At 48.0% G+C, this 14,230-nt stretch overlaps 2 protein-coding genes across 3 annotated transcripts; one reads left to right on the top strand and one right to left on the bottom strand.

Moving 5' to 3' along the window:
• Positions 1–218: 218 nt before the first annotated feature.
• mdh1b (malate dehydrogenase 1B, NAD (soluble)) lies at positions 219–3,521 on the bottom strand (the record flags this gene model as incomplete). The annotated part of the gene is made up of 8 exons (XM_084455551.1): positions 219–370; positions 474–649; positions 824–965; positions 1,432–1,934; positions 2,520–2,662; positions 3,019–3,153; positions 3,282–3,394; positions 3,500–3,521. 8 exons carry the CDS (start codon positions 3,519–3,521, stop codon positions 219–221), a joined length of 1,386 nt encoding a protein of 461 aa, XP_084311677.1.
• Positions 3,522–3,796: 275 nt separating this feature from the next.
• On the top strand, positions 3,797–10,798 carry fastkd2 (FAST kinase domains 2). Of its 2 annotated transcripts, XR_014631324.1 has the most exons (13): positions 3,797–3,847; positions 4,208–4,918; positions 5,283–5,386; positions 5,895–6,003; positions 6,496–6,619; positions 6,896–7,035; positions 7,451–7,623; positions 7,910–8,073; positions 9,264–9,494; positions 9,682–9,766; positions 9,855–9,969; positions 10,371–10,612; positions 10,658–10,798. XR_014631324.1 is itself a non-coding variant. In XM_084461595.1 (12 exons), exons 2-12 carry the CDS (start codon positions 4,256–4,258, stop codon positions 10,479–10,481), a joined length of 2,019 nt encoding a protein of 672 aa, XP_084317721.1. In that variant the 5' UTR covers positions 3,797–3,847; positions 4,208–4,255; the 3' UTR covers positions 10,482–10,785. The 2 variants fall into 2 exon arrangements, 1 of the variants encoding a protein (XP_084317721.1); XM_084461595.1 differs by having other exon boundaries at positions 10,371–10,785.
• Positions 10,799–14,230: the final 3,432 nt, after the last annotated feature.

Consider the following 14,230-nt stretch of genomic DNA (forward strand, 5'->3'; position numbering starts at 1 on the left):
TTAAATACACTTTTTTTTTTGCACAACAAATGGGCATCTTTCAACATTGCAAATGCATAAAACATATCAAATGTCATCCTCATGCCACCAGGTCTCTCTCCTGAAAAACAACAACACATATAAACAATATTTGCATGTGTCAATCAAGGTAAAAGAGTGGGGGTAAACATGAAGCAATACTATGTTATGAAACAGTCGTAGGTCATGTGTGTCATCTCTCAGATGCTCACCGCCTGTAGCTGTTGAGCAGAAAGCTGCAGTCTCGCCCTCAGCTCGTCCCCGATGACTATATCAGACAGCACCGACCATCTCCCGTCCCTGAAACTCACTGGCATTGAGAAGACTATTCCAGCTGGGATGTCGTATTGGCCTGTGGGTAGACAGAGACAGATACAGTGTCTACCTTATAGACTCACAGTAGAAAGTAGAACGATGCTTTACAGTGATACCAGCTCTCTGCGTTGACCTTTCACCTGTGCTGAGGATGCCTAACGAGAGGACCTCCTCGGGGGAGGAGCTGCCGTTCCAGGCCTTCAGAACCGCAATGATCCCATTGGTTGCTGACATGGCTGCGGTCCTCTGGATCTTGGAGGCTATAGCGTCACGTTGTGAACGGACCAAACTCAGGAAGTCTGACTCCAGCCATTTCCTTTAAGAAATTGTTTTAGCTTAATGTACATTTCAAATAGCACTGATGAAAACAAAGCACTTCAGTGGAGCTGGGTCACTGTGTTTCACATCATGGTAGTTATTATTTTTAAACAGTAGAGTGTGAGCAGTCTGTTAAAGCAAAAAAAGTCAGTTGTAGCCAGTAACAAGTTACCTGTCGTAAATCACCTCAAGGACTGGCCGGGAGAAATCTGACGGACCACAGATTGCCCCTTCATACTGAAAGACCTTTGCCCTCTGCAGGTCAACGTGAGAACTGCCGCTGATATTCCCCCACACGATCACATCTGCCACATCTAGAAGGAATAGAGAACTCCATAAACTCTCCTTCTTTGCCCTAATGAAATAAGGATGAGGTGGTTTGAGTAGGGCTGGGTTTAAAAAATCGATTCATCGATTCTGAATCAAATGATTCAGAATCGATTCATGAATCCCAAATCGATCTTTTATTTAATGAATGAATGAATAAATGAAGGAATGAATAGTTCATTAATTCATTCAATGATTCATTCATTCATTCATTTTTGGAAATCAGTATTGATACCCAGCCCTAGTATTGATGTGTTGCATAACTTGGCAGTCATGTAATTAAGGTTACAGCAAAAAAAAAAAGGTTTTAGTAACACTAACCGAATCGATATTGAATCGAATCGAATCGAATCGAATTGAATCGTGATAATCGATTCCAAACCTTGTGAATCGGAATCGAATCGATTCTTGAAATTCGACTCGATACCCAGCCCTAGGTTTGAGCCCAGCTACCTGCTGTCTTCACATGCAACTTCTGCGCAATGCGAGCCCTCGCCTCGTACTCCAGCTGGGTTGCCACGACGACGAAGCGACCGCTGTCTATGGCGGGCGCGCTCTCCAGCAACAGGCGGCATTTCAGGTTGACGAGGCGGTCGCCGGCCACTATCACCGCCACGTCCGCGTGCGCCCGTTCGCCGATGAGCCGTCCGTAGCCCCGGTAACGGTCCGCGGTCCTCTTCACCTCCTCCTCCCCTCTGTCCTCGCCGTGGTCAGGCCAGCGGTCGTCCAGGAGGACGATGACGTGGGCGTGCCGGAAGGCGTGGTCCAGGTCCGTGTGGACGGTGACCCGGTGGAGCTGAGGCAGGGCCAGGTCCTCCGTCTCCATCCGGAGACCCTCCAGCGCCTCCTCGTCCCCCTCCACGTCCAGAAGATGGAGGCTGACCGTGGGAGCGTCACGTAACACCTCGGGCGCAAAGACCATGGGGATGAGGCTGTAGCAGGTCGGGTGGAGAGCGCTGCAGGTCAGAACAGAGAGGAGGACGTCCGTTCAGAGGTTGGAAAACCTCACCGCGTTACTGGAGTGTAACACTGTGCTTGAGCTCAGATTATCTGACAAATGTTGACAGCTTTCATTTGTGAGATAGTGTATATTTGACAGCAAAATAGCACATAAAACCTTTAAAAGCCTTAGAGCCCTGGAACAAACTTTCTGTCCTTACAGGCATATTAAATAAATAATTAATTACACTTTGTTAATCCCCTTGGGGAAATTCACCTTTGCTCTGACCCAATCCGGGGCATCCGTGTTGAAGTGCCCATGGAGCAGTTTGGGGTTCAGTGTCTTACTGAAGGACACTTCAACACGCTGCCGGGAGGAGCTGGAATCGAACCGGGGACCTTCCGATCCTCAGACGTGGTGTGTGTGTGTGTGTGTGTGTGTGTGTGTGTGTGTGTGTGTGTGTGTGTGTGTGTGTGTGTGTGTGTGAGAGAGAGAGAGAGAGAGAGAGAGAGAGAGAGAGAGAGAGAGAGCCGGCCACGATGATGTCACTGTTAGTACCAACATTCGCCCATGCTGAGTGAGACCCTGGCAGTTAGCCCACCTGCTGATCCACATGTGAAGCGGCTCAATGAGTCTCTGGCGCTGCGCCTCCTCTTCGTCACACAGCTCCCGTGTGAGCAGGTTCTCCTCCGCGATCTTCATCATCAGCTCTGTCGACATATCCGAGGTGACCCCGTAGTAACCCTGAAAGGGAGGCCGCATTTTAAAAGTCCCTTAAGCCCATTTTGCCCTCTTAGCTATGCAGTGTCCTTCTTAACTATTTATGTACCTTTTACCAATCTATATTCGTACCTCATGTTTTATCTCTTAACTGTATCTTTTTACCATCCAGGAAGCCTTTTTTAGAAAAATCTTGGCCGGGGACTACGGATGAAAATTAGCCTTTTGGCTAACTCTGGTGTATTTGTATTTTATTGTTTATTAATACCGGTATGCACTGTCCCTTTTCAAATAAACTAAACTAAACTGAAACAGTTCTATTTGAACCAGTTGACTATTATGAAACTGTTTTTATTCAAAGAGTGGGGCAGTGATGTTACCTGTAGATGTTCTAGGAAGTCACTGAACCCCCCTAAGAGCATCCCTTTGCCTCCACGGTCAATGAGTTCTCTCCATATCAGAGGGGAATGCTGGTGCCTCCATCCATTTGACTTGCAGGTGGTCTCTAGCCATTTCTGGGGGGACAGAGTGGGTCATGTTGAATGAGAGCATAATGCAATGCAAGAGATTAAAAGCATAATGCAATGCAAGAGATTAAAAGCATAATGCAATGCAAGAGATTAAGTAACTAACGTTTACCAACCGTCCAATCACTGGGCTGAATGCAGATTTTGTGGATGCTGAAGTTTGGCAAAGATCTTTGCAGGGAGTCAGCAAGCAGTTCTGCCTTTGCATAATACGGGCAATCTGCTTTACCTTCAAACAACAAGTGATTAGATATTTAATCTAGCTCCTTATGAAGCAAACCAACCATCTCAATGTAATAGTCAAACTGAGATTAGGGTGTAATTCGGCACTTACCAGCAAGTACAAATTTAGCCATTTCTCTGGTAGGCGTCAGTTGCTAGGAAACGAAAGGTGTCCCATTAATTGAGTCCGGCAGGAAACAGGAAAAGTGAGAGTAGATTCATATTGCGTATATTTTAGGGAATGGGAACAAAGTCAAAGCAGTATTGTATCCACTGAAATGTTAATTTTTTATAAAGGTTATAAATGCACATTTTATATATATATTGACAGATGATAACGAGCCCAACCTTGATACGGCCCATTATGGCAGGACACACGGAAGGAACCGGCAGCGTGCAAACTAAACATGGTAGTTGGATAACGTAGCGTGTTATGGATGCAGCTGGGGTAAGCGTGCAAGTAAGATGGCATTATTCTCACAGTAAACCTTTATGCTGTTGTGGTGTAACACCGATACGTCAAGCTATATCTTGCAAAAGCTTATTTTGCAGTCTGCGAGCGAGCATCAGCTGGCTTGCCTATTGCTGACCTTGACTTCTGCGGAAACATTCAATAGAGATGATTTCATAGCAATCTGTGTGTTTTGTATAACTTGTATTGCTGTTGGAGACATTTGGCTAACCATTCAGACATTATCGCATGTAGCTGGGTGCTATAAATGAGTGAAATGTAATAATGGAACCATTCTATGATTCAACTGCAGTACTATTGCATCAAGGAATCAAGCATAGCTCTCATGTACCCTCCCTCTGTTTTCAGATGAGATACCTTTTCCAAACTCAGTCCCGCTGACTGCATCAAGACGTCATGTCCGTCCGTTTAACCGGAGAGGAGATGCTCAGGTGGGCGATAAGGACCTGCATCCAAAGACTGCCGTGGCAACACCGAGTACCCCGGACAACGAGGAGGCGGAGTCCATTGTTGGCCAGAGGGAAGTTTGACACAGTTTGGAGCACAGGAACGTGCCAGGGCCCACTCACCGGACGTTGCGTCAACAACACGGTTAGGTATTACTGTCAGGGTAAAATACATGACCAGGACCACGAGGGGAAGGAAAGGCAGAACCCTATTCAACCCCTCCGGTCTGCATTCCTCCCCGCGGTCCAATCGGTACAGAGACCCGCCCACGAGCAGCCGGCCAATAGGGTGCCTTTCTACGCCCGGCTCAGCGAGTGCGGCTCGCCCGTCGACGTCCTGGACCTGGTCTCCCGGTACCCGCCCACCCTCCAGAGGGTGAACTTCTGCCTGACGCGCATCTGGTGCATCACCAAGACCATGTCGAAGGAGCAGAGGCAGTACGAGCTGAGGCTGATGTTCGAGCACGCGGGCTTCGAGGAGCTGCTCCAGAGGGCGGCGCTGGAGGCCGGACGCATGAGGAGCAAAGACCTGGCCTACAGCCTGCTGGCCGTGGTCAAGCTGGGCGTGGCCCCGCGGAGCCGGGCGGTCCAGACCCTCCTCCGCGTCGCTCAGGTGAGTGGTGGTCAGAGGTCGTGTGGCGTAGCGTGGGGCGGCCGCGGCTCGGGGGGTGGAGTGGGTCGTCCCACCGACCGCGGGGGTCGGCGGTTCGAATCCCGGGCTGCTCCTGTCCACATGTCGGAAGTGTCCTCGGGCGAGAGACGCCGAACCCCCATTCGCTCCCAATGAGCAGGCTAGCGCCTTGCATGGCAGCTGCCGCCATGGGTGTCTGAATGGGGGTGAATGGGTGAATAAGAGGCCATTGTAAAGCGCTCTGGATAGAAGCGCTATACAAGTGCAGTCCATTTACCACAGCCCAACTGAGGCTAAAAGTGTTTGTTTTTTTTAAACTTTCTTTTTGACCGCTCTGTTCCCACAGGAGCGCCTGAACGAGTTTGATGAGAAGTCCCTGTCGGTGCTGGCGTCCTGTCTGGACGGCATGGAGACCGGCGCCAACGTGGACGCCCTGAGGGAGGGGCTGAGGTGAGGATCCGGTCGCGGCGCCACATCCCGGCCGCTGGCTTTGCTTTAAATCAGAGCGCTGCTGCTCGAGTCCTCACTAAGACTAAGAATGTTGATCACATCACTCCAGTTCTGAGGTCTTTAAAATACTGCTGTTGGTTTATAAAGCACTGAATGGTTTAGGGCCAAATATATTTGTGATCTGCTGCTACATTATGAATGCTTTCTTTCCCCAGAGAATAATTATTAATTCATACACTACACTGTAACTTTTATTCCTGTATTTTATTTTTCCTGCATTTCGTTTTATATGACCTTTTATGTGTTGCACTTTGTATTGATGCTTTTAACGTCTCATGTAAATTGTACATTGTACAAAAAAAAGTGAATTACCTTGTTGCTGAAATGTGCTCGACAAATAAACTGGCCTTGCCTAAATCGATCATGATGGGTTAGGGTTAGGGTCTGACACGGCCACGCCTTTCTATCTCAGTGTGTCGTCTAAACGTGTGCTTTTCTCAACGCGCAGGTTGATCATTGAGTCCCGACTCCCAAGCATCCAGGGGGTCATGACCCTGCAGACTCTGATGCGCCACGTGGGCAAAGGTGCCCCCCTGGACCTGAAGAAGAAACTAGAGGTACGACCTCGACCCGTTTACACAGCGACCCTGGTACGGTTAAAACTCACCCCAATCTGCCTGGCACTCCGTGGCAAAACTATTATCTTTGGCGGAAGTTGCGCATGTCTGTTTTAAAGATGCTGCATGGGACACAGGTATTAACCAGCTGATAGGCACTTTCTAACCTCAAAATTTTGGTCGAAAGTGAAACAACTTGGTACCGTCTTATACTTTTCAGCCAAATAATGTATAGTTTTGATGTTTAATTAAGATTTTGAAATGATTAACTATTTTCCATGCTTGTTAAAAGTACCTGGGAACTCAGACCAGGTATGCGAATTGATGTCCAGTCATAGTTGTTGGAAAAATAATTTGGTCCAATCAGGTGAACGCATAAACCGTGTGCGTGTGGCGTGACATTATCCACAATTTCCTACAATTTGCGAGCACCAAAAGAAGAACTAGCGATTATAATTATAGCAGCTTTAATGCCTTTCTCCCTCCCCGTAGAGAAAAGCCTTGTCCATGTCCGACCAGTTCAGCCTCCCCAACTCCCAGTACATGGTGTCCACTCTGGCCGCCATGGCCTTCTGCTCCAAGCCCCTGCTGGACGTCTGCGGCAAAAAGATCGCAGGTGAGGAGACCGTCGACCACGGCAACTCCACTGACCAGAGAAGAACAGGGAACGGCTTTTCTGTTGTTGCACGTGGTCGTATATTTGAAGGTGTTTGGTAAGGGCGGTCACTTTCGGTAAGGGGAGTCGCTCTCCTCATCCGGCAGTGCATGACAAGTTAGCGCTGATGTAGGGATCGGGAAGTGAGTGTGAATGCGAGGTATAATCTCGCATCACATGTATTCTAATATTGTGTCCTCTCCCTCTCCATCCCTCTCTTTCTTCCTCCTGTTATAGAGAATGTCCATGGGACCCCTTTCAACAGACTGTTAAATGTGCTGATGTCCTACAGGGAGCTCCACTACAGGGATGGGTCCCTGTTCATGGCCATCTCAGAGTATCTGGCCTCCACCATAGACTTGTGGAACAATAAACAGGTACTAGCCCCCTCTCGTACCCATACCGACTCCGTCTCTTTCTCTTATAGCTGTGGGGCAGCTGTAGCTCAGTTGGTAGAGCGGGTCGTTCAGTGATCGAAGGGTCAGCGTTTCGAATCCCAGCCCCGACTGTCCACATGTCGAAGTGTCCTTGAGCAAGACACCTAACCCCAAATTGCTCCCAATGAGCAGATTAGCACCTTGCATGGCAGCTACCGCCATTGGTGTGTGAGTGTGTGTGTGAATGGGTGAATGAGAGGCCATTGTAAAGCGCTTTGAGTGCCGCTAAGGTGGAAAAGCGCTTTATAAGTGCAGTCCATTTACCATTGACACATCCGTGTCAGATACAATGGAAGATAACTCCTAACGTTCTACTTGTTCTTCTCCTCTCTGGTTCTCCCTCGGTGGGTTCTAGGTGATTCTGTTCCTGTCTGTGTTCGAGGACCTGGGGTTCCGTCCCACGTCCCTGATGGACTTGTTCCTCGAGAGAGTGATCCAGAACCCAGGCGTCCTCAAGTTGAAAGATGTCCTCAGCGTCCTGAAGACCTTCTCGTCCCTTAACCATGACCTTCAGGACCACAGACAGCAGTGAGTCACCCTCCCTTATCCCCTCCTCCCTTATCCCCTCCTCCCTTATCCCCCCTCCTTTATCCCCCCTCCCTTATCCCCTCCTCCCTTATCCCCCCTCCTTTATCCCCCCTCCCTTATCCCCTCCTCCCTTATCCCCCCTCCCTTATCCTCTCCTCCCTTATCCCCTCCTCCCTTATCCCCTCCTCCCTTATCCCCTCCTTCCTTATCCCCTCCTCCCTACCTACTTCTGTAGCTCTAACGTGTCCCGTTAAAACGTGTTTTTTGGGGTCTCTGAATGGGACAGGTTTCTGGACAGTATTACTCACATGCTGCAGTCCTACCTGCCGAAGATGTCTGCTTCTGAGCTCCTGAGGGCCGTGTCCTGTCTGTGTGTCCTGGCCCACTTCCCCTCACCCCCACTGGACCAGCTGCTGCAGAGCCAAACCCTGGAAGAGCTTAGAACCACAGGTCAGCTGCTCTCTGACCTGATCTCAGGTCAGATGCTCTCTGATCCGATCTCAGGTCAGCTGCTCTCTGATCTGATCTCAGGTCAGATGCACACTAAAGGCCAGTTTGAGGCCACTAGACAAAAGTCACATCGATCGCTTTCTACGTTTCTGGTTGTGCCGACACTCTAGAGACACACAACCTAGCACACTCCAGGGCTAGAGACACACAACCTAGCACACTCCAGGGCTAGAGACACACAACCTAGCACACTCTAGGGCTAGAGACACACAACCTAGCCCACTCTAGGGCTAGAGACACACAACCTAGCACACTCCAGGGCTAGAGACACACAACCTAGCACACTCTAGGGCTAGAGACACACAACCTAGCACACTCTAGGGCTAGAGACACACAACCTAGCACACTCCAGGGCTAGAGACACACAACCTAGCACACTCTAGGGCTAGAGACACACAACCTAGCACACTCCAGGGCTAGAGACACACAACCTAGCCCACACTTTGCATCACCTCTATGGTAACTATGCACAACAATAGTTTGTTTACATTTTGCGCAACAGACTTTTCAGAAGCTTCCTCCATACAATCAACCAATCAGACTGCGACAATTTATGACGGCGTCTGCGACCTTACAAATATCAGGTGTTAAGACAGGTCTGCGACACCCAATCTGACTTAAGCGTCTGATTGGTGTAATTTTGCGTAAGACTAGGGCTGAGTATCGATTCGAATTTCAAGAATTGATTCGATTCCGATTCACAAGGTTCAGAATCAGTTATCACGATTCGATTCAATATCGATTCTGTTAGTGTTACAAAAACCTGTTTTTTTTTTACTGTAACCTTAATTACATGACTGCCAAGTTATGCAACACATCAATACTAGGGCTGGGTATCGATACTGATTTCCAAAAATGAATGAATGAATGAATCATTGAATGAATTAATGAACTATTCATTCCTTCATTCATTAAATAAAAGATCGATTTTGGGATTCATGAATGGAATCGATTCAGAATCGATTAATCGATTTTTTTAACCCAGCCCTACGTAAGACGTGTCCTACAACACTTCTCTTACCGACTATATGAATTGGCCTTAAGCTTATCTCTGACTCCTGAGCATGAATGCAGTTAGTAATTTCAGTAAGGTCAAAGGTCACGCCTTTTGCTTCTGTCGCCCGGCGCAGACGACATGTCTTCCAGAAGGCTGGGGGAGAGGCTGCGGATGGTGGACATCTGTCTGAGGCTCGACCGGCCTCTTCTCCCCCAACTCGTGGCTGTGCCCCTCCTGGCTCTGGCCTCCCCCGACCCCAACGAGCAGTACGTCAACCCCAGGCTGTCAAAGACCCTGCACGGCATTGTGGGAGACGCGGAGGCACTACAGGAAGGCGTGCTCGTGGAAAACCACTACTTCATAGGTAACGACAGCGATAGCTATTTCTTAGTCTTTATTGTGTGATTCTAAGCAAGCAGGTACATTTGTTTTCAAGGTTAGAAATGTGTATCCGTTGTTGTTGATTATGTTGTGATGAATATCGTTTCTCCCCGGGGTAGCAGGTAACAAGAGTAACAATTTCTACTGCTTGTGTTTGTGATTTTTTTTAGATGGCGTCATAACACGCCATCTGCAGGTAACAGAGGGAACTGCACTGTCTGAAAGAAAATCTGTGCCACCTGAACACAGCCAACGGTAACTAATCTAAACTTGATGGGAATCTTAAGCTTTCAGATGTCGTGTTTGTGTGATTTGAAACAAACTACAGTATTATTTTATCCAGAATTGCTGTGATCTGCGCACCCCCGGTGTCCTTCTGTTATGGTACGTCCCATCCTCGGGGGAACCTGGCCGTCAAGCTGCGCCATCTGGAGATCCTGGGGTACACCCCTGTCCTGGTGAGGTCACTGACCACCGCAGTCGGTCTCTCTCAAAGCTCTGGAACAGCCTCCCTCCACACATTAGACACGCACAGAACCTAGGGTTCTTTAAGTCTCAGCTTAAAACGCACTTGTTTTCACTGGCTTTTGAGGCCTGATAGCCTACATCCCTTGTCCTGTTTTGTGTCCTGTCCTTTTATTGTTCTGTGATTATGTGCACTTTATTCTGTTTTTTGTTTTAGTTTATTTTATATATTGTACAGCACTTTGGTACAACTTCGGTTGATTTTAAACGTGCTTTATAAATAAAGTTGACTTTGGTCTGTAGCATAACACACTCCTTGTACCACAATTCTACTCCCAAGTCTCTTTTATATGGACTACATTTCCCATGAGCCTTCCCTGATCCGTTCCCCCAGGTGGCAGAGGACGAGCTGGAGACCCTGCCGGAGGAGGAGAGAGCCGAGGTCATCAGGGCACGGATCTTTCCGGAACCCCAGAGAAGGAACACGGAACCGGGGGCGGAGTGACGACCACGCAGAGAGAGGACAGGTCTGGTCCAGTCTCCAGAACCGGACGGACTACTTTGCAGTCTGATGCTTTTATCTGGTCCGTTTCCAGCGGTTGATTGCTTAGAAACCCGTTATTCTGTTTTTATCAGGTAAAGACTTTCTATATCAAAAGTAAAGACTTTCTATATCAAAAGTAAAGACTTTCTATAGCAAAAGTATGTCTGGAAAGTATGTTTTGGGACTCCACTGCCGTCCACAGACACACACCCATATGGACTACAGTTGTGGCCTGTGTCTGTATTGATCAAGTCAACCCCTTGAAATTGAGACGTGATGGTGACAGATGCTATGTGACATGATCATGATTCATATTCAAAATAAAATGTTGAATAAAAGGACCGGAAATTGATTTCCTCAATCATCACAGTATTTTGTTAAACTGTCTATAATATTTGAACAATATAAGAATAAGGATTTTAATTACAGCTGCTGCGCAGTCTGATTGGAGCACCCAGGTTCCCGACCTCTGACCTCATGGGTTCCCGACCTCTGACCTCAGGGGTCCTTCTACACGGGAGCTTCCTGGAACAGCTGGTGTGTGGTGGTGGCTTTTTACGCCTGATACAATGGTTGGAGATGAGATTAGATGGCGATGTACCTTTATCAGTGTTAGTGCGCCATGTTGAATCTATGGTTAATAAATTGTTTCATGGCAAATAAATGAGCCGTCGCAACTTTGAAAATTCCAGAAAATACATACGTTGCAAAATATACATATACATTTGTGTTTGATAGGCCTGCTCAAGCACATAACTTGGTCTCCACTCCACCCTTCCTCATCATGAAAAAACTCACAAACCTGAGGTGATAGTTTTAGAAAATAATTTATTGATCTTTATTTACAGGAAAGGATAAAATAGAAAACGAAAAAAATGAGTAGAAAAGGCAATAATTGTACAAGAGTATCTTTACACTGCATTGAAGGTGTGTTCTCGGTCACGCTGGGCAATACTTCTGTACACGGGGAGAGAGAGCTCTCTACTCACATCGAGGTCCTCACAAGGCCTGTCCTAAACCAAACGCTCGGCTCTACCCCCCCCCTCCACCCCTGGGGAGACTCCACTCACACAGAGGTCCTCACAAGGCCTGTCCTAAACCAAACGCTCGGCTCTACCCCCCCAGGTACCCCACCCCCACGGCACCTCAGATCTGAGTGCACCAGGACGCATGAAATCAGCGTGGTGGCTATTCCATCCATCCAGTCCAGAGAGCAGATCGAAGCCATCGACATGATTATTTACAATAGTCCAGTCCACTCAGATCTCGCGTGAACAGAAGGTAGCACTCAGTGGTCGGTTTGCGACAGGAAACTGGCGTCTGAACACAGTACCACTGTTCCATATGTCGGACTTCGGCAGCGGAACAGACAGACGCACACGACAACATAATTCCTTGTCTGATGGAGGGATATCCATCCCCATAGAAGCATCTACATGAACCTGTCTGCAGAACACACAATGGTAGGTTTCTAAGGGTCAAAGGTCTTTCCCGATTGGGGAGTGAGTAGAATAGGGAGCTCGTGACTCAGTCTGTGCATATAAACAACTTCACTCCCACGTCTCCCAACCTACAGGCTTAAACACAGAAGGTCTGGGTACAGCGAGTCTTTGGTGCACCTGGTACACTAGTGTGTCGTGAAAACCACCAAGTTCATCTAGTTTGGGAGCAGACAGGAAACACGAGAGCAGTGGACACAGGACAGAGTTTGACAATAGTAACATCAATGCTGGGTGTCAGTCAATCGCGCTAGTCGCTAGTTTGGATGACGGTTCAGTCTAGCCCAGAGAACAGTTTGATCTTAGCCGGATGAGAATGTTGCTGCCTCTTTATAATAGACTGAAAACCAGAAAAGAACCAGACAATAAAGATTAAATCAACTTGGTGTCCAGACAGGAAGTCGCCACAAAATACATTTTGGTCCAAAATGAAAGTGACAAATGGGGAAAAAGAAAGATGGAGAATGCATAACAACTCTGAGAAGAGAAGGTTTTCACATTTTAAAAAGGCTAAAACAAAAAAAGAAAAAAAAAAACATTTCAAAGCTAAAAGTAACATTTAAAAAATTGCACAATTTAATACTGATGGACTTGAAGTGGACACCACCGTTGTCGTTCACTTGTAGAAGAGACTTGAAATAATGCTGATCTAAGCTACAGCACACCAAGTAAGAAGTGAACCGTATCGCCGTGTTCATAGAACACTAAAGGGGGATGGAGAGCAGAGGATTTGGGGCGGATCTACGACCACCATCCTCGCCTCCACCAATCAGAATAGACTTGTGACTCCCAGAGCTTCAGAGGATCTGAGAAACTCACCTCCGATCTGGAAGGATCTATTTAACCGTCAGGCGGAGGGATACGGTATAGTCCCCAATCTAACACCCGTCGCCCTCCTCCAGGGTTATAGGGAGAGGATGGCTGACATCATCGCCGTGGATCATATCAGCCTCTTCTCCCCCACAACCTCTGGCTCCTCGCCGGCCCCTGGAGGCCTCTCGACAGCGAGGACCACGCGTTAGTGGAAGCCGGGCGTCCCGGTACGGTGCCTGAACGGTCTGCGTCTCGACCGCGCCGTCCGCCACGTGACCCCGTGTCGCGGGGGGAGAGAGGGGTCCCCTCGCCGTCGTGTCCTGCCGGAGGTCTTTCAGCGCCTGCGTCCCGGTAGATAACCATCACAGGACTTTGAGAGCGTCTCGCTGACCGGGGGTCAGGGGTCAATCCCATCCGCGCCGCAGAACTGAAATGCATTCCAACTGAAAATTCTCAGCCCCATTCGTTACATAACGCCGAAACGGGTCAGAATGACCCACATGACTCCTGTGGGCTAAGATGAGGCAAAAAGCAATATTGTTCTTAATCAACGCTTTGATACATAGCCTACTAATAGGAATAGATATTGAGGTCAAAAGAATGACAATATTACACGAATTATAACGGAGTAGTAATAATACCAATAAATAATGACAATGACCATTATAAAACCATGATTCCAGGTGAGAGTATAGTAACCAAAACCAACTATAAACGATACCACATGGTTTTTCCTTTAGTGCACACGCACGGACACGCCTCTGTCTCTGTCATTGTAATAGTCTCGTTAAAAACGCTCCGCTGTTTTGGTATCATCACTACAACTAACGCTGACCAAGGCTGAGCCCTCTTTATACACCCATGGATTCAGTCAGTCTGACAACATTGCAACGTGTGAGCTAGACAGTCATGGTACACGGCATCACAACACCAACTGCACACATACACACACACGCTCACACACACACACCTCTCTGGATGACAACGCACTGTTGTGGAGCTGCCAGCCAAGTGTGTGTGTGGGTGATTTGTTCTCGGCATGGGGAGTTGACAGCACACAGGAAACTCTGAAGCTGTCATTAACACGATAGCATCGCGGCCCGCTGCTTAACACCATAGACCTGAACCCTGCTTCAATTCATCTTGGTTCGGGGCTGCTAGGAGGCCGAGCCCCCCATAAGTCTTCTATACAATTACATTATTGACAACGGTATCACAAAATATCTTGAAATCGATGTTCAATATGAGGTATGAAAATATGAGACCCCCCTCCCTCCCTCCCTCTCTCTCTCCCTCTCTCTCTCTCTCTCTCGTGCGCCCTCTCTCGTGCGCTCTCTCTCTCTCTCTTCTCTGTAGGTACGTGTGTGTGTGTCCACAGTCTGGTCAGCAAATCTGCAA

This window comes from Borostomias antarcticus (assembly GCF_949987555.1).
Source record: "Borostomias antarcticus genome assembly, chromosome: 2".
Taxonomy (NCBI): Eukaryota; Metazoa; Chordata; class Actinopteri; order Stomiiformes; family Stomiidae; genus Borostomias; species Borostomias antarcticus.